This window comes from Felis catus, chromosome A3, assembly GCF_018350175.1.
Source record: "Felis catus isolate Fca126 chromosome A3, F.catus_Fca126_mat1.0, whole genome shotgun sequence".
In the NCBI taxonomy this organism is placed as follows: domain Eukaryota; kingdom Metazoa; phylum Chordata; class Mammalia; order Carnivora; family Felidae; genus Felis; species Felis catus.
Genome location: NC_058370.1, coordinates 114,012,392 through 114,038,993, shown reverse-complemented (window position 1 = coordinate 114,038,993; position 26,602 = coordinate 114,012,392). Strand labels below are relative to the sequence as shown.

Here is a 26,602-nt window from a genome sequence, read left to right as displayed (position 1 = left end):
TAAAGTTCAGGTCAAGCCAGGGAACAAATTCGCTAGAGTAGCACATTCCGTAAAGAAGACCCAGAAGAAGGGACTTAGAAATCATGACCTAAGTCTCCATATCATTGTCTCGTTATTTTATTCCTCGGTATCGGTCCATGTGCAGTATTTGTTTTCTCAGTTAATGGCATCACTGGCACAAATCAGAAATCTGAATGTCATCCTTGATACCTCTTTCTCAGCCTCCACAGTGAGGCTGTCAACAGTGAGGCTGTCTCTTTTTACACCATCATATATTTCAAATCTATTCTCTTACCCCACGTGATCACATGATTACAGGAAAGCCAGTCATCTTGAATATGGACTACAATAATAGTGTTCTAACTGGTCTTTCTGCATTGCTCTTGTCTAACCATCTCCCACACACCTCCCGTCTGGCAACTGTCAGTTTGTTCTCTGTAGTTCAAAGTCTGTTTCTTGGTTTGCCTCTCTATTTTATTCCCTATGATCGTTTCCTTTGTTTCTTTCTTAAATTCTACATATGAGTGGAAGTCATATGGTATTTGTCTTTCTGTAACTTACTTCACTTAACATAATACTTTCTAGCTCCATTCATGTTGTTGCAGATAGCAAGATCTCATTCTTTTTTATGGCTGAGTAATATTCCTGTGTGTGTGTGTGTGTGTGTGTGTGTGTGTGTGTGTGTGTGTACATACGTATGTATGTACATACCCCACATCTTCTTCCATTAATCAGTCGATGGACATTTGGCTCTTGTAGATCATCTGTTGTAAACATCGGGGTGCTGCATGTATCTCTCTGAATTAGTATTTTTGTATTCTTTGGGTAAATACCTACTACTGCAAATGCTGGGTTGTGGGGTAAGCACTTTTTTTTTTAATTGTATGATTAGTTGTTTAATGCCTACTAACCTATTAACACCAAATATGTGTTTCATGAAACTGAGGCCTGTCTTTTTTTTAATGCATTTCCTATGTCTTGTATTAAGTAAGCGCTCAATAAATACTTTTTTTTTTTTTTAAATACATGTAAGGTCCTATGGTGTGCACCAGGGAAATGTTAGAGAACATGGTCATGACAATTTAGTCTTACATTTAATCCTTCAGATGTTATTAGCTTTTGTATCTCCCCATTCTTTCCATCTTTGGTTTCTGTTTAATTTTATCTGTTCAGGAATTCTGTTTAAAGCAGTACTAATTCCAGAAAATTTGGACAATACCAAAAATAACTCTTTTCCTCCATAACACATACACTGTTAATTCTTTTGTGTTCTTCCGTCTGGCCTTCTTGCTGTGGTTTTACTGTTCGTAGTTGTGATCATGTGAATTAATTTAATTTAATTTAATTTTTCAACTACATGTGCTAACTTAAACTACAGTTAACCCTTCAGCAACATGAGTTTGAAGTGTGTGGGTCCTCTTAATGCAGAACTGTTTTTGATAAAGTACTGTATAATACTGTAAATGTATTTTCACTTATGATTTTCTCATTAACACTTCGTTTTCTCTAGTGTACTTCGGTGTAAGAATACAGTATATATTACATAAGACATGAAAAGTATATGTTAATCATCTCTTTATATCACCTATAAGGCTTTTGGTCAACAGTAGGCTCTAAGTCGTCAAGTTTTGGAGGAGTCAGAAGTTACATGTGGATTTCTGACTCTGCGCTGGGTTGGCACCCCCAACATTGTTCACCCTCAGCATTGTTCAGGGGTTTTTCTATGGTTATAAAGTAGTAGTCCTCATTCTAGAAAATTGATAATATATATGAAACATAAAGATTTATTTATAGATAAATTTGGATAATATTTTAGAATGTTTCTTTAGTTTTTATTTAGTGTCATATTTATACAGTTGACATCACAGAATGTATTCTGATTTTATGCATACTCAACAGATTGTGTAATAGCTAATATTAGTAGCTGTTTTATTATATTTTATTCATTTAAAATCTTGATCACTTGTTGCTGTTTCATATTAATTGAATGGCCCTGTATGAGGATTGTGTGTTTATACATCTTGTCTAATTAAAATTGTAGTAGCAGGTGTAATTTTCCATAGGACTGTTGCCTTTTTAAAATTTATTTACATATCATAAAACTTGTCTCTTTTCTGCAATAGGAAATGGAAAGGTCAGTAGTTGCACAGCTGCCGAAGGTAGTTTCACATCTCTCACTGGACTTCTAGAAGTTGAGCCCCTGCACTTTACTTGTGTGTCAACTAGTGATGGCACCAGAATAGAAAGGGATGATGCAAGTACGTTTACTGGTATATACCTTCTTTTATTATACACTCTTTTTATTATGCATTTTATACTGACATAAATACAAAGTGATATGTAAGTAATTAAATATCAGTTTATGTTATTTATAAGTTCCTTTGGTGTCATGTTAATAGAAACTTATTAATAGGAGGGAAAATTCTTAAGTATTTTTGCGTTCTTTTCTAAGTCAATTCATAGCACTTTTTTTCCTACCTAGATCACGGTCTTAAATCCTTTTGTTTTTAGATGTGTGCAATTTTAGAAGCCTTTTAATTTGGAAAATATCAAACATAACAAAATTAAAGGGAAAATTAAAAGGGACTGCATTTCCTTTACCCAGCCTCAATACTCCTTAACTATTGACCAGTGTTATGTGCAGTTTTGGCATTATAATGCTATTTCTTGCATTTAAAGTTCACAGTATGTTTGGTAATATCGTTGAGAAGGTTGAGAAGAGTGAAGAAGGAATACTGTTTTTCCAGCTAGTTTAAAGCACCTTCAGACATATGAACCAATATTTTAGTGTGTTGAATATGTGGTATTATTGATGTTTGTAATGAATAATCAGTGGGAACTCTGGGTTTTTTTTTTATAAACCTTCTTTTCTGTGCTTTTTTCTCACATTGTAAGTAAGATAAGTGTTTATTTACAATTCTCTGTTGGCATAAATAAGTGAAATTTTTATAATTAAAAATATTAGAGTTTTATCTTTATATTACAGTTACAGAAGAGCTTGAATATTGTCTTGAATGAATTCTGTTGGTGGTTTTGTGTTTGTGGTTTTCTTTTTGTTTTCTTCAATAGATTAACAGAAAGGAAAAACAGTTTGAGAAGTCACAAAACCTTTTAAGAAGGGTTTTTAGAAGAAATTTATCAGGGCACCTAGGTGGCTTAGTCAGTTGAGTTTCTGACTTGGGCTTGGTTCATGATCCTGGGATTGTGGGCTTGAGCCCTGCATCGCACTCTGCACTGAGCATGGAGCCTGCCTGGGGTTCTTTCTCTTTCTCCCTCTGCCCCTCTCTCCAGCTCGCTCTCTCTCTCTCTCTCTCAAAAAAATAAATGTTTATGTGTGTATGTATATATATGTATATAAATTATCAATTCTTTGAGTACCTTTTTATTCAGAATCATTTTATATCTTCCGATTGTGGAAGTAATTACTAAGTGAAATCCTTTGCCTACGTAATTTACCTCAGAGTTTTTAATTAAAATCTTACATGGGATGCTAGAAGGATCAATTTTATTTGTGTTTGCTTTCTTGGATTGTTATAGTCATTTTGTAGAGACATACATTTACATTGGAATAGAAAAATGCTGTGACAAGAAATTGCACTTTCAGAGAACTCTTTTGTTATAAATCAGACTCTTTTGGAACTGTCTTGAAATTAAGGATCTAAAATGCATGTGTTTGAGTAAGTAATGCTTTCAGAAGGTATAAAATTTTGTAATAGATCACAGATTAGGTTTGAAGAAGAGAAGTGTTCCTCACACTCCCTTTCATCTCCTACAGAGCAAGCAATGGAACCAGCTTTTTGTATTTTCAGAGGTAGTATGAATCAGATATGTATTTCACCCAGACTGAAACCATCACCAGCAAAGGGGTTTTTATTAAATGTTAGGGCAAAGTCTTTTTTTTTTTTTTTTTTTTTAATTTTGTTTATTTATTTTGAGAGAGAGAGGGAGAGAGAGAATCTCAAGCAGGCTCCACTCTGTTAGGGCACACCCCAACTCAGGACTCAAGCCCACGAACCACGAGATCATGACCTGAGCTGAGATCGTCAGATGCTTAACCAACTGAGCCACCCAGGTGCAGTGCAAAGTCAACTGTGATCATAAGGTGCTAAAAGGTGACTATAGTCTCTCAACTTCCTGTTTACTTTTTTCAGAACATACTAGCAATGAAATATAATGCTGTTATGAAAAAGTGCAGAAAACAATTGTATAACCCAACAATTTAAGACAAAACAAACTGTCCCTGTGATCACCAAATCAAGAAATAATTTTCTGAGTTCCCTGGGTGGCTCAGTCAGTTAAGTGTCCGACTTTGGCTCATGTCATAATCTCACAGCCCTTGAGTTCGAGCCCCACGTCAGGCTTTGTGCCGACAGCTCAGAGCTGAATCCTGCTTCAGATTCTGTGTGTCTCTCTCGCTGTGCCCCTCCCCTGTGCGCGCACGCGCGCTCTCTCTCTCTCTCTCTCTCTCTCTCTCTCTCTCTCAGAAATAAAAACATACAAAAAATTAAAAGAAATTTTTTTCCAACACTCTGAAAAGTGTCTTCATGTTCCCTTCCACTTATTTCTCCCTTACTCTCTAAAAGGGAAACATTGTTCTAACTTTTAGAGTAATCTTTTCTTGGTGTTTCTTTCATTGTATAAACACTTAGTTATACATTTCTGAATGCTTGTTGGATAGGGTCTACATTTATAATATAAAATTACATTTATGTGTTTTTTGGTCTGCCTTTGGTTCAATGTTACGATTGTTAAATTTATCTATATCAGTGCATTGTAGATACTTGGTTGTTTTTTATTGCTGTTTGAGATTCTGTTGTCTAAATAAAAAAAAATTATGTGCCCACTGTTGATAAGTGTACTATTGATTGATATTTGGGTTGTTCAATTATGGTGCTTTTAGTACTACTGAATATACTGTTTTCTTGGAAATGAATGTAGTAGTTGATTTATTGCTTCATGGGTTTTGCATATATTCAACTTTAGTAAGTAACATTAAAGAAATGCACTTCTTAATGTCCAAATATATGAGGATTTTCTAGTTATCTTGTTATTGATTTCTGTTTAAATTGCTATATGGTCAAAAATTACTCTGTCAGTCTTGCAGTCTGTGTTGGGAATTGTAGAGGATCAATTTTTATAACTATTCCATAAATATGTGAAAATAATACTTACACTTGTTGGTAAATTGTGCTATGTCCATTCAGGTGGATTTGCTAAATGTGTTATTTGAATTGTGTCTTTATTGATTAATTCCTTGGTTTCTTTTAGTTCATAAGATCAATATGTTAAATTCTTGTCACTGTGCCTGTGGATATTTAATTTTGAGTTTCACCAATTTTTATTTTGTGTATTTTGAAGTTACCATACAAATTTAGAATGATTGTAATCTTTCTTGTGAATTGAATCTTTCATTATTAGGAATTATCTCTTTATCCCTGATAGCTATTTTTTCTAAAATTACTTTGTTTGAAATTTATATGCTTTGTATCAGCTTTCTTTTGGTTACTATTAATAGGATAGATATTTTTCTTCCTTTTACTTTGAACTTTATTTTTCATAGGCAGCTTATAGTTGCTTTTTTAATTTTTTTAAAAATTTCTTTTTTTAACATTTATTTATTTTTTAGACAGAGAGAGAGCATGAATAGGGGAGGGTCAGAGAAAGAGGGAGACACAGAATCCGAAACAGGCTCCAGGCTCTAAGCTGTCAGCACAGAGCCCGATGCAGGGCTCGAACCCACAGACCTGACCACATGACCTGAGCCGAAGTCGGACGCTTAACCGACTGAGCCACCCAGGCGCCCCTATAGTTGCTTTTTTTTTTTTTTTTAATTTAAAATTTTTTTTAACGTTTATTTATTTTTGGGACAGAGAGAGACAGAGCATGAACAGGGGAGGGGCAGAGAGCGAGGGAGACACAGAATCGGAAGCAGGCTCCAGGCTCCGAGCCATCAGCCCATAGCCCGACGCGGGGCTCCAACTCATGGACCAGGAGATCGTGACCTGAGCTGAAGTCGGACGCCCAACCGACCGAGCCACCTGGCGCCCCCTATAGTTGCTTTTTTTTAATTGAGTCTGATACTTTGTCTTTCAGTTGGAATATTTATTTGCATTTAATGTAATTACTGATGTATTTGTTTTTAAATCTTTTTTTTTTTTAATGTTTATTTATTTTTGAGAGAGCAGGGGAGGGACAGAGAGAGAGGGAGACACAGAATCCTGTATCTGTGGCACAGAGCCTGACCCAGGGCTTGAAGTCACAACCTGCAGGATCATGACCTGAGCCAAAGTTGGATGCTTAACTGACTGAGCTGCCCAGGCACCCCTAAATCTGCTGTTTTTAATGTACGGATATTCTACTAGGTTTTCTCTTTTGCCAGTTAGATGTTTTCTCTTTCCTTTCCTCTTATTCTGGGTGATTATATTTTGGGGGGCTATTTTTCTACTCTTTACTCTTTTTAACAGTTATCCCAGTGGTCATAATATACATATACCCTTTATACATTCAGAAGTCCAATTACTGTTTGTACTATACAGTGCAGATATCTAGAAGGTTTACCACCTTTCTGACTTGTATGAAGTTGTGCTTTTATACCTTAATTTTATGTGTATTTTAATTCCCAAATGAATTATTATGGTTTTTATATTCAGTATTCATTTGGATTTATCTCATTCCATTTTAATCCCTCTTTTTTTCCTTTTTGTCATTTGAGCTGCAATCAAGTGTGATTTTCTTTGTTTGAAAAGTATTCTGTAACGTCTGTTTTTATTCTTGTCTGCCCGTGGTGAATAAACTTAGTTTTGAAGGAGGAAATTTTAAAATTTTAAAAAATATTTAGGTAAATAAACCGCATAGCCATTATCCACGTTCCAGTATTATTAATGGTTTTCACATTTCCTTTATCTCTGCTATTTTTTCTTTGCTGAAGTACTTCAAAACAAATCCTAGACACTATATCATTATTCCTTTCATATATATATATATGTATATATATATATATATATATGAAAAGTACCTTAAATAGCTTAAACTGTGCAAATGCTGTGTAATGACTGATGCAACATATCCATTTTTATCATAATCATAGAAACTATAATTTGTCCTGATCAATTTTTATCATAACCAACTAAATTAGCGTAATCACTTTCATGGTACAGTTTGTTTCCTATACTTAATTAAATTTGTCTGAATATTTGAATAATAAATTTTACATTTGGTTGATTAGATCCAGAGATGTTCTCTTCATTCTTGAAGTATATTTTGACATGTTACAGAATTCTAAGTTTTTATTTCTGTTAGTGATTTAAAGCTAATTTCTTGTCATTTCCACTGTGTCAGTCTTATTATTCCTTTTTTAAGGTTGCTGTCAGCTCTCAAGCTGTTTTTAAGATTCATTCATATTCTTTCCCTGTCCACCCCCCCCCTTCCCCCGCCGAGCATTTTTCTTTGATGGTCCTATAGATGGTTTCATTTGTACTTACCCTGATTAGGATTCATAGGCATTCCTGAATCCTTACTTGATAACTTCCATCAGCTTTAGAAAGATCTCAGCCATTAACTGTACACACAGTGCTTCTGCCTTGTTTTCTGTATTCTCTTTTTGCGTTTCCAGTTTCATGTGTTAGACCTTACCAGTATAAATGATGTAGTTCTCAGTTTTTTTAATCTCTCCTTTTACTGTGGCTCTTTGCTTCTAATTTATCTTAGTTTACTAATTCTCATTCTCTATTATTAATGGGAAAAATCTACCCTTCCTCCACTCTGCTGTGGTGTTGTGTCTGTTAAAAATCATGTCTGCTGTGGTGTAGGTCTGTTTTTGTCCACTGGTCAATTTTTCTAGCCTTATCCCAGTACCTAATTGTCTTAATTATTGTAACTTTATATTAAGTCTTGAAATCTGGTAGTATACACTCATCAGTTTTGTTTTTCTTTCTTTTTTGGTAGATTTAAAAAATTGGTATAAAGTTTGTTGTGCAGTCATCATCACTTTTTAATTCCAGAATATTTCCATTACTCCACAAAGAGATTCTGTAGTCATGAGCAGTCACTCCTCATCGCCTTTCCCCTCCATCGCCTGGCAGTCAGTAATCTATGTTGTGTCTCTATGGATTTGCCCACCCCATACATTTCTTATAAATGTAGAATCATATAGTAGAAGGCTTCTTTCACTTAGCATAATGTTTTCATGTTTCACCCACTTAGCATGTCTCTGTACACCATTCCTTTTTATGACTGAATAGTATTCCAGTGTATGGATATGCTACTTTTAAAACAATTTGGATATACCTCATTTTGCTTATCTACTCAGAAGTTAATGGACGTTTGAGTTGTTACTTCTTTTTTGGCTGTTAAGAAAAATGCTGCTATGCAGCATATTTGTGTACATTTTTATGTTTTCAGTTCTCTTGAGTATATACTTAGTGAAATTTTCCATTTTTCTTCTTAAACATATGTTTAACATAAAAGTTAAAAAAATTTTTTTTAATGTTTTTGGATTTATTATTTTTTTTTCAACGTTTATTTATTTTTTTTGGGACAGAGAGAGAGAGAGAGCATGAATGGGGGAGGGGCAGAGAGAGAGGGAGACACAGAATCGGAAACAGGCTCCAGGCTCTGAGCCATCAGCCCAGAGCCCGACGCGGGGCTCGAACTCACGGACCGCGAGATCGTGACCTGGCTGAAGTTGGACGCTCAACCGACTGCGCCACCCCGGCGCCCCTTAAAGACTTTTTATATACACAATCATGTCATCCAGTTTTTTAGGGGTTTTTTTTGTTTTTTGTTTTTTGGGTTTTTTTTTGGTGCAAAAAGGTGATTTTATTAAAGCATGGAGACAGGACCTGTGGGCAGGAAGAGCTGCCTCATGTCATCTGTTAATAAGAATTTTACTTTGTTGTTTTTCTAATAATTTTATCTTTTACTTCTTTTTCTTGCTCTTTTGTGCTTTCTAGAACTTCCTGCGTGATACTGAATAGAAATGGTGGTCATAGTCACTTTTATTTTCTTTTGATCTATAGAAAAGGATATTGCTCAATCAAAAAATCAAAAGATTTAAAAAATTTGTAGTTGCAGGATGACTTATTTCTTTTGGATTGCTGATGTGTCTCTTGTGTTTCTGGTTACTTAATTCATTTTCCCACAAGTAGTATTTGAACATTGGATTTTAAAGTCAGTAAAGGGCTCAACTCCATGGGGTTAATATTGACTGTAATTACCCAAAAAGTACAAGTACAATAGCAGTGCTTCAGTAAGTCCAATAATTTTCCTCCAGAGTTGGAATTAATAGCTGTTTCTTTGGTGGAACATTAGATGAAGCAAATGGATTTCATTTTGGGGCACATAGCTTATATGAGTTTTGATTGCTCTTTCTTTGACCAGGCTTGTAGAGTTGGATTCGTGGAAGTTAAATGAAGTATAGTATGGCTATTCTGTAATAAGTGTGTGTGTGTGTGTGTGTGTGTGTGTGTGTGTGTGTTTAAGTTGAAGACACTTTTAATTGTGAAAGGCTATGCACAGTTTGTTGTTACTATCTTGTGGATTACAGCTAATTTTTTTAAATAGTTTTTTTTTTTTTTTTTTAATCCTAGCACAGTGTAACATTGTTAGATGTTAAGATAGCCTCTCACATACCTGGGTTCTCCCCGACCCTTTCAGGTATTAGCAAATTACTTCCCTCAACTTTAGATTCATTACCTATAAAATGGGTAAGAGTCGTACCTACCAATGTGTCATTGCAAAGACAGAATGAGTTGATGTAAGTAAGCTCCATGCTTGGCACTGTGGTTCCCCATTGGCTTTGTTTTCACAGTCCTTGGTTCCAACCCTAGTTTTACCACTATCAGCTCTGCAGGTCACACTTCTCTGTCATCAGTTAAAAAACAGAGTTCTAGTGTCTGCTTCTCAGAGTTGTTTACCTGTTGAATACATTAATTGATTAAAACAGTGTCACATGGTAATGCACACTAAAATTTACTACTGTTGTAGTGGTTATCTTTCCCTAATGTAACTATATTTTGTGCTGACCTATTTCATTATGTTGTGAAATTAAGCTTTTATCTTAGCTTTTCCTAAAATGTTTTCCACAAATATTGTTAAATATTTAATGAGGAGTTATTTTTTATAATGTATACTTGAGTAACATTGAAAAGGAAAGTCAAAGAAATTGTTCAACTTACGGGATTTTGTAGAGCCATTAATGATAATCTTCATGTGTAAGCTGGTGTGCCAAACTTGCTTGACATAAGTCGAATCAGAGATGTTTCTCTCCATATTAGTGTTCTGGGGAGAATATGGGAGGAAACATTGCTTTTACATATTCTATGTGGGCCAGACTGTCTAGGCTATGCTTTAAAATGAAGAAATAAGTATCATCAGATTTTTTAAATGATGTAATTAAAGGTTTTTTTGAACTTTTTGCAGGAGGAAGGAGGCACTGCTACAGGAAAACTTAGTAAAGCAAATTTTAGTTTATTCGTTAAGCTCAAATTGTATAATAGGATTACTCTCATTTTGTGTTTTTATTTTAGCCATATTAAATGAAATTTCTTACATGCTGAAAATATTTTTAAGTTCAAAGGTATACCAAGTTTTTTGGGTTTTTTTTTTTTGTTTGTTTTGTTTTGTTTTTGATTTGGAAATAGGTCCTAGAATCCCTTAAACTCAAATACTGTTATTATCAATGAGTATGCTTTTATGATTAAGACTTTGATCATTAAGACTTCTTTTTTATACTCTATAGCTTACTGTCTCTTAAAGTGAAACTCTAGTTTTAATGTCAAAATAATATACTTGGAACATGTTTCTGCATGAACCTTTTCCTCATCCCTTTTCTCTCCCCCTTGTCTTACACCAGTGAGTTCCTTCGGGGTTACTCCTGCAGTAGGTGGACTGTCATCGGGGACAGTTGGGGAAGCTTCGACAGCCCTGAGTTCAGCAGCCCAGGTAGCTTTGCAGTCTCTCTCTCATGCAATGGCTTCAGCCGAGCAACAGCTGCAGGTGCTGCAAGAGAAACAGCAGCAGCTTTTGAAGCTTCAGCAACAGGTTGGAGACTCTTTGGCTCTTTGTTCATGCTGTCTCTAAACTTCAAAAGCTGAAAAAAGTACTGTAAAAATGCCCATTATTTTCATAAAGGAAAGTAGGTTGACCGATCTGAGCTAATCATTTTCTGCAAAAATTGAGGTAACGTCTTTGTGATATATCTAAGTGTTTAAAAATTATATAAGTAAATTTCGTTTGACAAATATCTGATGGAATATAATTGATATGGGGGGGCAGGCTTTTAGTAAAATTCGTTGTAACTCTGTTTAAACACTCTTGGTCAAACGTTATGGTTACCAGTTACTATTTTTACAGATTGACTAACCTAAAATATTTTAAAGATGATTTGCAGTCATGTGGATTAAAATTTAGTAATAATGACAGTTGCTTGGGAGTTTTTATTGTTCTCTAAATGCATCCCATGTGGTTCCAGGTGACAAATTGTATCAGGTTAGGCAACACGAGACCCCGCCTCCTCCTGTTAATATTTCGTTCTGAGTAGACCTGTGTTTCCTTATTTACATGCACTTGTTTTTCTTTCTTTCCACCTTTGCTTTGTGGAAGTCCAAGTTTCCGAAACACAAGGAAGTTTACATCAAATATTTAATGAAGTTCGTATAGTGAAGAAATGCTCAATTCATGTGGAGTCCATTTTTATTTAATTTCATTTTTATTTAACTAGGATCTAGTTAATCATGTTTATCTTCATAAAATATTCCTGTGTAGTGTTCCCTACAGTTCAGGTAGGCAGGATCAGTCTACATTTGTTGCCTTTACTTCTTTTACAGAAAGCAAAGCTGGAAGCCAAGTTACATCAGACAACAGCTGCAGCGGCTGCCGCAGCATCAGCAGCATCAGCAGTAGGTCCTGTTCACAACTCTGTGCCTTCCAACCCGGTGGCAGCCCCCGGATTCTTCATCCATCCATCTGATGTTATTCCACCCACTCCAAAAACAACACCACTTTTTATGACTCCACCACTCACCCCACCCAATGAAGCAGTTTCCGTTGTGATTAATGCCGAACTTGCACAGCTTTTCCCAGGCTCAGTTATTGATCCCCCAACAGTCAATCTTGCTGCACATAACAAAAATTCCAACAAGTCCAGAATGGTAAATTCTTATATTTTAAATAGGTGTTCGCTTAGACATTTAAAAATATTATGATGTATACGCTAGCTTGAGAAGGCAAAATTTTATTATGCCAACTTGATACATCAAATTAGGTTGTTTTCTAAAATATTACAGAATATACATCAGGAGATGAGACTTGTTAATTTGATATACAGTTACTAGTTTGTATAGAGCAAGAGTAATATCAATATAGAGTTATACTTTTTTCTCTTCTAGAATCCACTTGGTTCTGGTCTAGCTCTTGCAATTTCTCATGCTTCACATTTTCTTCAACCTCCACCTCACCAGTCCATTATTATAGAGCGAATGCATTCAGGTAATCTTTGACTTTCTTAAGATATTTTTGTTGCCTATTCTGCTAGCCCTTTGAATCTTAATATTCTGTAGTTTGATTTTCCTTTGCAAGTGAATCATATCTGTTCCCAGGTAAGTACATTTTACCAGGAGTAGGCACTACATAAGGCTCCAGCTGTGCATTCACCACGTTGGGTGGCAGAGTGCTACTGGGTAGGTTGACTAGTTCTGTCCAGACTGTGGATTTCACCTGCACATGGGTCTTGCCTGTTGAACTCTGATGGACATGACCATCTACCTCCATTGTAGCTGCTCGATTATCATTACACTGGAAGTTATGCTTAAATATTCTTAAGACCAGCATCCTGATGTTGGAATCATTTCTAGAAAATAGCAGATAGACATACTGTTGATTTTAGTAACTAAGTAAAATTAATAACACTTCATGGTCTCTTGATAATTCAAATTCTGCCTAAGTTTGTGACTTAGCTACTTACATGCTAGCAACCCATGACTGGGATAGATGCTTTCAACTAGAATATGTTTACTAATAAACCACAGGTGATTTTAACCTTATCATCCTACCAAACTACTAGTTCTGGGCTTGTGCTGCAGCAGAATTCAGTAGAAACCCACAGTGTGTTTTATAGTAGAAAGTAATATGTGTATAATGCATACTGTGGCACTTTTTATCATATGAATAGTTTGCTTTATTGCATTGCGATGTTTCTTCTTTGGAAGAGAGAGTTTTTTAAAAAATGTAAAGTAAAATTCTTTTTTTTTTGTTTTTAAATAATTTTCAAGTTTATTTCTTTGTTATTGAGAGAGAGAGCGAGAGAGAACACAAGCTGGGGTGGGGCAGAGAGAGAGGGAGATACAGAACCCAACGCAGGGGTCGAACTCAGCAGCTGTGAGATCATGACTTGAGCTAAAGTCCAACACTTAACTGACTGAGCCACCAGGCGCCCCTAAGGTAAAATTCTTAATGGTGTTTTTTTGCTCAACTAATCCTTCATTGGTATCAACATTAGCATTTGTAACATTTAGAGTGTGATTTGTTGTGGAGTCTTATGGATTGTGAGCAGTTTTTTACACTGCATTTTGGGTTTTTATTTTTCTTTTTTTATCATTGGAATTGACTGTAGGACATAGAAGAATTATGTTCTTTGTTATTTAATAGTTTTTCTGTCTAGGGAAGTATTGGTAACTACCTTGTTTGCTTTTAAACTAGCTCCATTGAAAACTAGTTCTAGAAGTTCAGTTGATTCCTTCACTGTAAAATGTAGCTGGTAAGGTTATTAGGTGCTCCTCACCCCAACCTGGTAAAGAAGAAAAAGAACTATATGATTAACAATGCTGTCTACTGTTTCACTAATTGGGCTTATTCTGAAATGTATATGAGCTGAGATATGCAAATCTGTTCTTTCTTCCATTCCTCTGTGATCATTTTTGCCTTTCATTAATGTGCACATCTCAACTGTGCTGCATGCGATTCTAGTGTTTACACGAAGAGGCATCCTGCCTGTTTAGTGTGGTCCTTGAGAATAAGCCATATGCTTTGCCTGGAACTGAGCTGAAGAGACAGTGATGTGCCACTACCTGGGCAAAAAACAGTGTTTGAGATAAGCTGTATTTGTCTTCTTTGGAGGACCTTCCTAAGGGATTTTTTATAGTGGCAGTGCTGACTGCATGTGATTTCTGCCTTGTACTTTTACTTTACATTGTAACCACAATGTAGGATCTAACTCCATAAGAAGTTAAACAAGGCTTGAGAAAACTAAAGTAATAACAATTTAGTATCATTAATGAGTCTAGGTGGGAAAGTTTTAAAAAGTGACCAAATGATTGAAAGAAGAGCAGATAGATAACTTTTAAGAGTTCATCTATCTACTGTTTTTGATGATACAGTTTTTCTACTCTGATGTTTTAAATTAAGCTTCGGGGCACCTATGTGGCTCAGTCGGTAAGGCATCCGACTTTGGCTGAGGTCATAATCTCGCGATTTTTGGGTTCACCTCCGGCTTTGGGCTCTGTGCTGACAGCACGTAGCCTGGAACCTGCTTCAGGTTCTGTGTCTCCCTCTCTTTCTGCCCCTCCCCCGCTTGCACTCTGTCTGTCTCTCTCAAAAATAAATAAACATTAAAAAATTTTAAATTAAGCTTATATGCACAGTTGATTGTCACAGTAACAAACTTACTCTTGTGTATTTTTTACTTCAGTCTTACCTAGCATGGATTGAAGTTTCAGAAAATTTTCAAAGGCTACTTCCTCTTTCTACTTCTTTGTTTGTAGTTTAATAAGTTGATTTCGGATTTTAAGATGAGTGTTCCCAACTGTTTTTGGATGTATCTTTTGGTTAATTGAAACAATGGTATTTTTTGTCACCTGTTGCTCTCTCTGATAGGAGCAAGGAGATTTGTGACCTTGGATTTTGGCAGACCAATACTATTGACAGATGTATTGATTCCCACTTGTGGAGACTTGGCCTCCTTGTCAATTGACATTTGGACTTTAGGAGAAGAGGTGGATGGGAGGCGACTGGTAGTGGCAACTGACATAAGCACCCATTCACTAATTCTGCATGACTTGATACCACCTCCTGTGTGCAGATTCATGAAGGTAAAAGACTTCAAGACAGTGAATTGATAGGCTTTCCATGTTTCTGACAGGTTATGAAAGATACTTAGGCATATAGTTAAAAAGTATAACTATCTTTTTAAATCCGTTGCTCAGAATTTTATTTTTTTGCAGATGGAGTGTATGTATACTTATGTTTTGATTTGTTTTGTTTTTTATTTCATTTCAGATCACTGTCATTGGACGTTATGGAAGTACAAATGCCAGAGCCAAAATCCCATTAGGATTTTACTATGGTCATACGTATATCTTGCCTTGGGAGAGTGAACTGAAGTTAATGCATGATCCTTTAAGGGGAGAGGGTGAATCTGCAAACCAACCGGAAATTGACCAGCATTTAGCAATGATGGTTGCTCTACAGGAAGATATACAGTGCAGGTTATTAGAAAATTGCAGTCTATTTTAATCTTATTGAAACCTTTTATATTGTATGTCTTGCATATATTTTTCAAGAAATGTCTTTTCCTAGATGTATAGAAAAGAACAATAGGACAGGGCACCTGGCTTAAGTCAGAAGAGCATGCAACTCTTGATCTTGGGGTTGTGAGTTCAAACCCCACTTTGGGTACAGAGATTACTAAAAAAAAAATGTGAACTTAAAAAAAACAAAAAAAGAACAAAAGGAAGTAGGAAACGAATGTTACAGTAATATTTGATAAATTAAAATATTGTGATTAAATAACTGGCTTTATTTAGTACTTAACGACTGATGAATTCTTTTTAATGGTTGTAGAGATTTAATTTTCAGTGTACATTTATACATATATATCAGAGAGAACATTGCAGGAATTATTTTGTACATTTTTTTTTTATTTACAGGTATAACTTAGCTTGTCATCGACTGGAAACTCTTTTGCAAAGTATCGATCTTCCTCCTCTCAACAGTGCTAACAATGCACAGTACTTTCTGCGAAAACCAGACAAGGCAGTTGAGGAAGATAGTAGAGTTTTTTCTGCCTATCAAGATTGTATTCAGCTACAGCTTCAGCTGAATTTGGCTCATAATGCAGTGCAGAGGCTCAAAGTAGCTCTAGGTACAAGTCGGAAAGTGTTAAGTGAAACATCAGATCCAAAAGATTTGATTCAGACGTCTTCCACAGAGCAGTTACGTACCATCATCAGATATTTATTGGACACTTTGCTCAGTCTTCTTCACTCTTCCAATGGTTTGTATTTGGCTTAAGTTCTTTAAATGTTAGAAATGTGTTTGATGTGATTTTGTTGCATGTTTTGTTGTTGTGTTAATATTTCCTGAGTGTTGCTCATTTTGATGTCCTTTCTAAAGTGACTATGAAATGTGTTTAGGTTAACTCGTTTTTTCCTCCATATTTTTACTTGTTTTTGTTTTAAACGGATTTTCGATAATTTTCTTGAGGTTTTGCTGTTGATGTGGCACATCGTTTTGTTATTGGCAAAACATTAAATATTGTTATTGTGAAAACTGTTACTAAATTGCTACCCTAATATACTGTCATTTTCTAATAACAGGAGCTATTTTTGATCATTACACGTGCACTCACAAACACACGTACTCAGCTAACTGATACACCCAACTCCACACATAAGAAATACAGTTGATTGAACTGTTAGATTTTCTCCTCCCCAAGTGTTTAACAATTAAATTCTTCATATGAAGAATAAAGAAATGAATAGCAAAATAAATAAAATACAATTGTGTACTGAATCCTGGTAAAGAAGAAAGTGTATTTAGGTATGCTGATACTGATACTACAGCATACACTTAAATAGGAAATTTTATTGTTTTCTGTTTTGTAATAGGACACTCTGTTCCTGCAGTTTTGCAGAGCACATTTCATGCCCAGGCCTGTGAAGAGCTTTTTAAACACTTGTGCATCAGTGGAACACCAAAGATACGATTGCATACTGGTCTTCTACTTGTTCAGCTCTGTGGTGGTGAAAGATGGTGGGGTCAGTTTCTTTCTAATGTTCTTCAGGAACTGTACAATTCAGAGCAGCTTCTCATCTTCCCACAAGATAGGTAGGTCAGAAGATACTGGAGTTGTTCGTTATTAGTAATTTCTAATTCTCACAGTCATTGCTCAGATTTTGAAATCCTACATATGTGGATCCTGAATGGGGAAATGAAACATTTCTTTCCAGGGTTTGGGGAATGCCTAGCAAAACGCATATTGAAAATTGCACATGATATAACCAGACTACCTTCTGTAGTTTTGTAATTGAATCTGTGGAGTTTATAGGTCTCTGTTTACAAGTATTTCCTAACAGATTATGTTACTTTATGTGTTAAACGCATTTTCTGGGGACTTTGATAAAGTTCTCTTCTTGATTTCTTATTTAGTTAAAAAATACAACCTGTAGTTTGAAAAGAGCCAATTTTAACATCATAGCTCGAGATATAAATGCTGAGAACTACATATTCTATTGTTTGTTAAATTTCAATGTAAATTATTTTTTTAATGAGCAAATTGATTCATACTTAGTATATCTTTTTTTTTAGAGTATTCATGTTGCTCTCCTGCATTGGTCAAAGATCACTTAGCAATAGTGGAGTATTAGAAAGCTTACTTAATCTGTTGGATAATTTATTGTCACCTCTTCAGCCGCAGTTACCCATGCATAGGAGGACAGAAGGTATTATTTCAAGTGGTCATCTTTTGTAAAAACATAAGATTCCTGTTACTGCTGCTTTCATAAAATGGCTACTGTGAAGTACCTATTTTAATATTCGTCATGGCACATTTTGTTAATATTTCTATGATGTAGCCTTTTTAGAATGTAGACTTTCATGTGATTGATTGCCATGTGGTTATTGCTTTAAAAACCTATTACCTTTTCATTATTTGAATTTGGGAACTATTATGTTTTTCCTATTTACTGTCATAACTAAGATCAAACTCTAATTTTAATGTTCATTTTTGAGAGAGAAAGGTAAAGAGAGAGAGAGAGAAAGCACCTGAGCAGGGCCGAGGGGCAGAGAGAGAAGGAGAAACAGGCTCCAGACCCTGAGCTGTCAGCACAGAGCCCAACGCAGGGCTCGAACCCTTGAATCGTGAGATCATGATCTGAGCTGAAGTTGGATGCTTAACTGACTGAGTCACCAGGCACCTTTCAAACTCTCTTATTTAAGTCTCTCTTAATTTAAGGCACAGTTGCTGTTCTGGTCATCGTATTTCATTTGAGCAACAAAATTGTTATTGGAACAAAAACTTGAGAATGTAGTTCAAAAAACTTTATGAAGGCAAAATTGAGAGATTTTTTTAATTTAGTTATCTGTAAGTCTTAGACTAGGACCTTACACCTTATTTCCTAATTTATAAATTATTATCTGTTGGATTCAACCTATAACTAAGAATCTATTCTCATACCATAAAGCATTTGTCTTCCATTACATTCAGTATGTTCCTCAATTTGGCCATAAGTTCCAATTTTGAGGCTTATTATAAGTAAATGTTAATGTTAGCAATGATACAGTATATTTTAAATTTATAAAATGTCTTATTGCATAATTGTCCTCTCAGGCTTCATTAGAACTCTTAGAGTCACCTGATTGTTTTTTTTCCCTGTCATCTCTTCTTAGGAGTACTGGATATTCCCATGATCAGTTGGGTTGTTATGCTGGTGTCCAGGTTGTTGGATTATGTGGCAACTGTTGAAGATGAAGCAGCAGCTGCAAAGAAACCTTTGAATGGTAAAGACAGGGAAAGGTTTCTGACAGGTACCAGAAGTTTATAATAATCTGTTGGTGGGGATTTTGAGTGAGTACACAGTTGTTCCAGAACTGGCTATTGGCCTGGAGATTACAGCTGTATGTAATTTATCTAAAGTAAGAATTAAATATACCAGGAATCTGTTTTATGGGTAGAATTTATTTTTGAAGGGCTTTCTGGACAAACCCCTTATCTGAGCATGACTTTTAATGTCTAAATACAACTGTGTCTTTCATGAGGTATTTCCAGGCTCATTTAAACACTTTCTAATACCATACATATCAGTGAATTTATGAATAGGAAATCTTTGTTATTTTAGTATAGTGTGTCATTCTATTTACCATTATGGAGTATAGTTCTAATTGACTACAAGGAGCTTTTATGCTTAGATATGGAAATTACCAGATTTATTTATTTTTTGTTTTTGTTTTTTATTTTTTTGAGTTTCAGTCTTTCTCCATAAACTTTTGGGGCATAGAAAAATTTAAAAGTTAAAGGAAATCAAGCTTTAAGAAATTATTTTCTTCCTTTCTTCCAACCTAATGACACTTTTCCTAAAGGTTTTGGAATAGCTGCATCTTTTATCTAAGTGCCATAAAATTTGAATTTTATACATTGTCAGGACCATAGTATTAAAAAAGATCCCTCAGAGTGTTTTCTAGATAAATCAATTGATTATCATTTGATAAGTCAAATGGGGCCCATTACTTTTTAAAAAAAAATTTTTTTTTTCAACGTTTATTTATTTTGGGGACAGAGAGAGACAGAGCTTGAATGGGGGAGGGGCAGAGAGAGAGGGAGACACAGAATCGGAAACAGGCTCCAGGCTCCGAGCCATCATCCCAGAGCCTGACGCGGGGCTCGAACTCCTGGACTGCGAGATCGTGACCTGGTTGAAGTCGGACGCTTAACCGACTGCGCCACCCAGGCGCCCCATGGGGCCCATTACTTTTGGTAAAAGGGTGGGGTATTTTATTCATGTAGAGAAAATATGTTTTAAATATTTAGAGTCTTTGGCTCAATTTACTGATTTATGGGATATAGAGGTATCTACAATTATATACAACTGTCATATAAAGTTGGAATATTACAGTATTGAAGGTCTTAGTTTTTATTTATATCATTCAGATAATATGGAAATGCATTGGTGGAAGACATTTTTTGTAGGTTTTGAAGAATTTGAATTGACTAATGGATATTAGAGAATAGGGAAGATATCTTTAGGTTAAGCAAGCATGAACAAGTAATTGGAGATTACTGCAGGGGTGGTTCAGGGGTGGTATTGAGCCTGAATTGAAAAGAAGAATGATACTTAAAGTAATAGTCTGGACACGTTTTAAAAAACGAGAGTAAGTCGAGCTACACAGCATAATTTTTGAACCGTTTAACCTTATTTTTACATTTGTAAAGTCAGATTATTGAACGCCCTCTTTTTGGGTCCTTGCATTAACGTATGGATTTGACATAGGCACTGGTGAGCATTTGTTGTTTGAATTGAGTTACATCAGTGCTGTGTTGTACAAAGATTAATCTTAAGCAACTATGGAGAAAGATGGCTGTTTTCTTAAAGGGAAGATTGGAGACAGAGAAAACTCTGATCTTAAAGTCATTTAGGATCTGGATTAGCCTTTCTAGGGTTATATCTTACTACCAGTTTCCTTAAAACTGCTTTGTTGTGATTGACTTGTTTATAAATTTGTGTTTTCTAGGTGTGGAAAATACTTTAAAACCACATTTAACAGAATTATTAATAAAATGTTTTCTTGCTCTTATAGGTAACCAGTGGAGTTTTATTAACAATAATCTGCACACTCAGAGCATAAATAGGTCTTCCAAAGGCAGCAGTAGCCTTGATAGATTATATTCCAGAAAAATCAGAAAGCAGCTAGTTCATCATAAACAGGTAATTTTCAATATACTTTTAAAATTTTAATGTTTGAGAACATTGCTTTTGACATTGCATGAGATAGACTTATTGTCAGATCTCAGGTATGATATTTAATGAGGTACTTAGGGAAATTATTTAACAGTTGTGAGACAGAGCTTCCTTATTTGTAAGATGGCAACAGTTTGTAGTTTACAGATTTTTGGTGAGGTCCTTTAAAGTGTCTACCTCTTTACATCTCTGTTTCTGCCATTCTAAGTGAGAGGCTGTCATTTTCTTTTGTCTAGTTAAAAGGCCTCTCACCCTTTTTGTTCTCAGTCATACGTTATCATATCATTTCCTTCTCCAATTCTCAGTAGCTTTCAGTTGACCTGTGCATGCAGTTCAAAGTCCTTAACATGGCTTGATGGTGTCTATCATCTGCTTCCTCTTTGTGCCTGTCAGGTTTGAATTTTAGTCTAGCCCTACTGAATTTGAGTTCATGAACCACCAGTTTTCTCATCCAGGATTTTAGCATGCGGTGAGTTTCCTCCCTTACCACGTAGGATAACCTAACTTACTAGCCATTAGTTCAGGCATTCTTTTATTTTTTTTTAAGTTTATTTATTTGTTTTGAGGGGGCGAGAACGAGCGAGCATGAGCAGGGGAGGGACAGAGAGAGAGGATCCCAAGCAGGCTCCATGCTGTCAACGGAGGGCCCACGCGGGGCTCGAACTCAGGAACCGAGACCGGACCTGAGCCGAAATCAGGAAATGAGGAGTCGGGTGCTTAACCAACCGAGCCTCCCAGGTGCCCCTCAGGCATTAGTTTATATTCACTTCCTCAAAGAGGTCTTCTCTGGTTTCTAAATTAGGATAGTACCCCATACAATGTGTTTCACATGTGTCTCGTATTTTTCCTTTCATTATATTCATCATAAATTTTGGTAGTGTCTTTTGTTTTGTTAATATGAGATTTGTGTGTTTCGCTGTGAGTGAATGATTTCTTGAAGTCTTGTTAGGAGTCATGCAGAGTGCTCTTTTTTACCTGCCTTTTTTTCCCCTCAAAATGGTATTTTTGAGATTCATCCATATTGAGTAGATCATTGATTCTTTTTATTCTTGAGTACTCTTCCATGAGTGTTCCAGAATCTGTTTACCTATTTTCCTATTGATGAACACTTTAGTGATTTTTTTTTAAATACAAATATGCATGTATGTTTCTCTGATTAACATGCAAATGTTTGCATGTACACACATTCAGTCTTTCACAGAAAGAAGGTCATGTATTAGAATGTGGTTTTTGTTATAGGACATCTGTGCATATATCTGGATTTTTTCTTACGTGGTTCCATGATCTCTCTTGAAATTACACATAAAATTTGGTCCCTGTGCATTGTACTGTGTAGAAGTGAATTTATAGCCGACATCAGATTCTTGTGAGCCATTGCTTTATTATTGTCATTTTTTTAAAGGGGTCTTTCTCTTTTCTCTTACAGTATATGCCAGGTTATATACTATATCCTTGATACCTAGAATGGAGCCTAGTGTCTTAATAATTATTTGCATAATTGATTTAAACTGTAATGGGAGTTTATATGAAAATCCTTAGGATCTGGCAAGTTTGTGAAAGCTTTGGGCTTTTTTAAAAAAAAAGGACTTAGCACAAAATTTTAGGTTTCAGTTATGTTTTTTTTGACTAAGCTGTTTGATCTTTTGCAAGAAAAATGATGTGAAGCTTTTCTCTCAGCTTTTTTTTTTATTCTTAACTAATTGTGTGGTAATAATTTGCATCCTTTTGAATTCAGCTAAATTTTATTGAACACTTAATGTTTATGTTTGCTGTGTTTAATTTAGAATATGAAGATGGAAAGCAAAGCTAGAATATAACCCAGTGGGTTTTCCTTAGTAAAATATTACTATTTTATTCTTTACTGTGAAGGACATTATTGGGACAGTTGGTAAAACTTAGAATGGGGTGTGAGGCATAGTTGGTAGTAGTGTATTAGTATTATTCTCTGATTTTGATGGTTTTATTATGGTTTGCAGAAAGATTTTGTTTCTAGGAAGTACATACAAAAGTATTCAGAGGTGATTGGCCATCAGGTTGCCAACTTATTCTCAAATAGTTGAGAAAAAAATGTCTTTTTTTGCAATAATTAAAATTGCTGATTAAGATTGTGATTGTTTTGAAACACATTAAAATTATGTATTTTTTATTGTAATTGTTGTGTTTATTGTAGAGGTTTTAGAATAGTTTTCTGAAAATACTGATTTATGGTAGTTCTCACACACACATATGTTGATCATCTAATACATGTGCATACTGGTTTTAATTTAGGATATGTTTTTCTTCATATATGGAGATTATAGCTAAGTGAATATTTCTTTATAGTGTATTAATTTTTCACCCTGATAACAAAAATCTATCAAAAGTAGAAATTTTGGAGATGTTCTTTGAAGAAGTAGGTTTAAGTTTTTAACAAAATATTCATTTATAATCATGACTATTACCTTCTAGTGACTTTGTATTTGGAATAATATTCTGCATATATGGCTATATGGGGATGTGGTGAAGTCATTCAGTGGATTTTTAAGGCCTTCCTGTGCAGAATTTTTTTTCTTCTTTGTTTTGGTCTGTTTGTTCATTGGTACTGACTGGTGGTTGCAAGGGGTTGGAATTTGGGCAGATGGGATAGGAGGGATGTGGGGTGGGCAAGATAAAAGAACAACATGAGGGAACCTGGTGGTGATGGAACTGTAGTGGTGGTTCATGTGTCTATACATATGTAGAATTCTATACAAATAAGATAGACAAACACAGACATACACTTTTAAATGAGTAGAAGTGAAACTAGAAAAATCTTAATAAAATTGGTGTATTTTAACAATGTCAACACTCTGATGTGGTATTATAGTATAGTTTTACAAAATGTTATCACTGGAGGAAAATGGGTAAAGTCTTCAAAAGGTCCCTGTTACTTCTCACAACTACGTATCTACAGTTATCTCAATAAAATTTTCAATTAATAAAAAATATAGATATTCCAAAATTACACTACTTTTGAGGGAGATGGCCATAGAAACAAAGCTGAGAATATTATACAATAAAAATATTTCCCCGCATATTTAAAAATACTTCTTGCCCTCCAAAAAAATACCTATCAGTCAATCTCATTAGGGGCTTACATAAGAAAGTCTTCCATTTATTTTCCTTTTCCCAGGGGTAAGGAATTGGTTAAGTCTAGTTAGAACATGGACATAACAGTCAGGATTTGGAAATGACTTATCAGCAATGCAGTTAAAACTAGAACTTGAAGGGAGTTTTTTATTCCATTATTTGAATGTATTAAATCTTTGAGGTATATATTAATTTACTTTGTTGTTTTTAACACTGTTAGCTTAGTATAGATTAAAAAGATTAACCTTTTTTTTCTTTCTTTAAGCAACTTAACCTATTAAAAGCTAAACAGAAAGCTTTGGTGGAACAGATGGAAAAAGAAAAAATACAAAGTAACAAAGGATCATCATATAAACTTCTGGTAGAGCAAGCAAAACTAAAGCAGGCTACTTCAAAGGTATGATCTATGCTTTTTAATGTGATTATTTTGGAAAAGTCACTTTTTCTTTTAATATTTTTAATTGAGTAAAGTATCTTTAATAATAATTAAGAAACCTAAATATATATTATTCAGTTTATCAACAGAAAGATCTATTATACCCCCCCCCCCCCCTTTTTGAGGGAAGGTAGCTTTTAACTCAAGGAACTATATGATAAGTGTGGATTTACAGTATGTTTACAGTGTGCTCACATTTATTTATTTATTTATTTATTTATTTATTTAATGTTTTTATTTTGAGAGACAGAGAGTGAGAGTATGGGAAGGGGGCAGAGGGAGAGAGGGAGACACAGAATCTGAAGGAGGCTCCAGACTCTGAGCTGTCAGCACAGAGCCTGACTCAGGGCTCAAACCCACAAACCATGAGATCATGATCTGAGCTAAAGTCCTACGTTTAACCTGCTGAGCCATCCAGGCGCCCCCTGGTGTGCTTACTTTAAAGTGGATTGTGTGCCACTAAATTGAAGATAAAAGATTCAAGGAAGTGTATAGTTTAGTTAATGTGTTCTTTCTTTTATTTTTTATTTTTATGTTTTTTTTAAGATGTATTTATTTTTGAGAAGAGAGCGATATAGAGCATGAGCGGGGGAGGAGAGAGAAAGACGGAGATACAGAATCTGAAACAGGCTCCAGGCTCTGAGCTGTCAGCACAGAGCCCAACGTGGGGCTTGAACTCACGGACCATGAGATCATGACCTGAGCCGAAGTTAGACACCCAACCAACCGACTGAGCCACCCAGGCGCCCCTTAATGTGTTTTTTCTAAGTGAAAGTCAATCCTGTGATTTGTAAATAAAAATTTTAAATATAACTTAATATTTTTTTTTTTTATTAAAAACTTTATTTTTGAGAGAGAAAGAGGCAAGGCGACTGTGGTGGAGAGGCAGAGAGAGAGGGAGACATGGAATCCAAAGCAGGCTCCAGGCTCTGAGCTGTCAGCACAGAGCCTGAGGTAGGGCTTGACCCCGTGCACTGCAAGTTCATGACCTGAGCGAAATCAGACAGTTAACTGACTGAGCTACCCAGGTGCCCCAGTTAATATTTATTTTTTAATTTGGGGGCAGATAACACATATAGCAGCCAATTTTGTTTATTGTGTTTCTTTAAATATGAAGTTATCATTATTCCATCAGATTTTGAAATAACTTGAGTTAATACTCTCTAGTTGAAGTTATGATAATAGGTTTATCATCCACCTTTTCTGAATTATGTTTTGGGTGTTTTGGTAATTTTTTTTCAAGATGTTGGATTTGACCCAATGTAGCCTTAATGTAGAATTTCACTTTTCGGAAATGAAAATGAAAGTCTTCCATTTATTTCCCTTTTCCCTTGGGTGAGGAATTAAGTCTAGTTATAACATGGAGATAACAGTCACGATTTGGAAAGGATTTATCAGCAACATAGTTAAAACTAGATTTTGGGGCACCTGGGTGGCTCAGTCGGTAAGCGTCCGACTTCAGCTCAGGTCATGATCTCAGGTTCATGAGTTCGAGCCCTACATCGGGCTCTGTGCTGACAGCTCAGAGCCTGGAGCCTAAAACAATTAAAAAAAATTTTTTTTAATTAAAAGAAAAAAACAACTAGATTTTGCAGGGAGTTATTTATTCCATTGGTTGGATGTATGAAATCAGAAAGTAATAATTACTTTTGAAGCTTACAGTTTATCTAAAATTTTGTTCTTTAAAAGTTGTAAGTTTTCTGAAGTGGCTATTTTCATCTATAAATAAATTTATAGTGAAAGAATGTTTACTCGGTAAACAATGATTTAGGGGCACGTGGGTGGCTCAGTTGGTTAAGCCTCCAACTTCGGCTCAGGTCATAATCTCGTGATCCATGAGTTCTAGCCCTGCGTGGGGCTAGCTCAGAGCCTAGAGCGTGTTTCAGATTCTGCGTCTCCCCCTTTCTCTGCCCCTCCCCCGCTCATTTGCGCCTGTGCACATGTTCTCAAATATAAATAAACATTAATAAACACTGATTTAAATATTGTAAATTTCTCTATGCAGCACTTCAAGGATTTAATTCGGTTACGTCGGACAGCAGAATGGTCCCGTTCTAATTTAGATACAGAAGTTACAACAACAAAAGAAAGTCCAGAGATAGAACCACTTCCATTTACCCTGGCCCATGAACGTTGTATTTCAGTAGTGCAGAAACTTACTCTGTTTCTTCTCTCCATGGATTTTACATGTCATGCCGATCTTTTACTTTTTGTTTGTAAGGTAAGTAAACTGATAGGCGTAATTTATAATTACAGACTTAGAGGGTAAGAAAAAGAAAGACTGCAGTCTTTGATTTTTGATTAAGAGAAATAATAGTGCTTTTATTGGTTT

The 26,602-nt window shown here is 35.3% G+C and overlaps 1 protein-coding gene across 13 annotated transcripts in view; it reads left to right on the top strand.

Annotated features, from left to right (window-relative positions):
- The window catches only part of BIRC6 (baculoviral IAP repeat containing 6), a 223,923-nt gene that overhangs the window by 74,906 nt on the left and 122,415 nt on the right, over positions 1–26,602 (top strand). For 4 of the 13 annotated variants that reach the window (XM_045054708.1, XM_045054704.1, XM_045054700.1 and 1 more), the window contains 13 exons: positions 2,124–2,270; positions 10,853–11,040; positions 11,826–12,149; positions 12,387–12,486; positions 14,869–15,083; positions 15,271–15,479; positions 15,921–16,267; positions 16,881–17,100; positions 17,581–17,714; positions 18,661–18,798; positions 20,566–20,693; positions 24,100–24,231; positions 26,276–26,491. In XM_045054708.1, coding sequence (XP_044910643.1) covers positions 2,124–2,270; positions 10,853–11,040; positions 11,826–12,149; positions 12,387–12,486; positions 14,869–15,083; positions 15,271–15,479; positions 15,921–16,267; positions 16,881–17,100; positions 17,581–17,714; positions 18,661–18,798; positions 20,566–20,693; positions 24,100–24,231; positions 26,276–26,491 — 2,498 coding nt within the window. The remainder of the gene's footprint in view (positions 1–2,123; positions 2,271–10,852; positions 11,041–11,825; positions 12,150–12,386; positions 12,487–14,868; positions 15,084–15,270; positions 15,480–15,920; positions 16,268–16,880; positions 17,101–17,580; positions 17,715–18,660; positions 18,799–20,565; positions 20,694–24,099; positions 24,232–26,275; positions 26,492–26,602) is intronic. The other 9 variants (XM_045054705.1, XM_045054703.1, XM_019827703.3 and 6 more) reach the window with 8 other exon arrangements.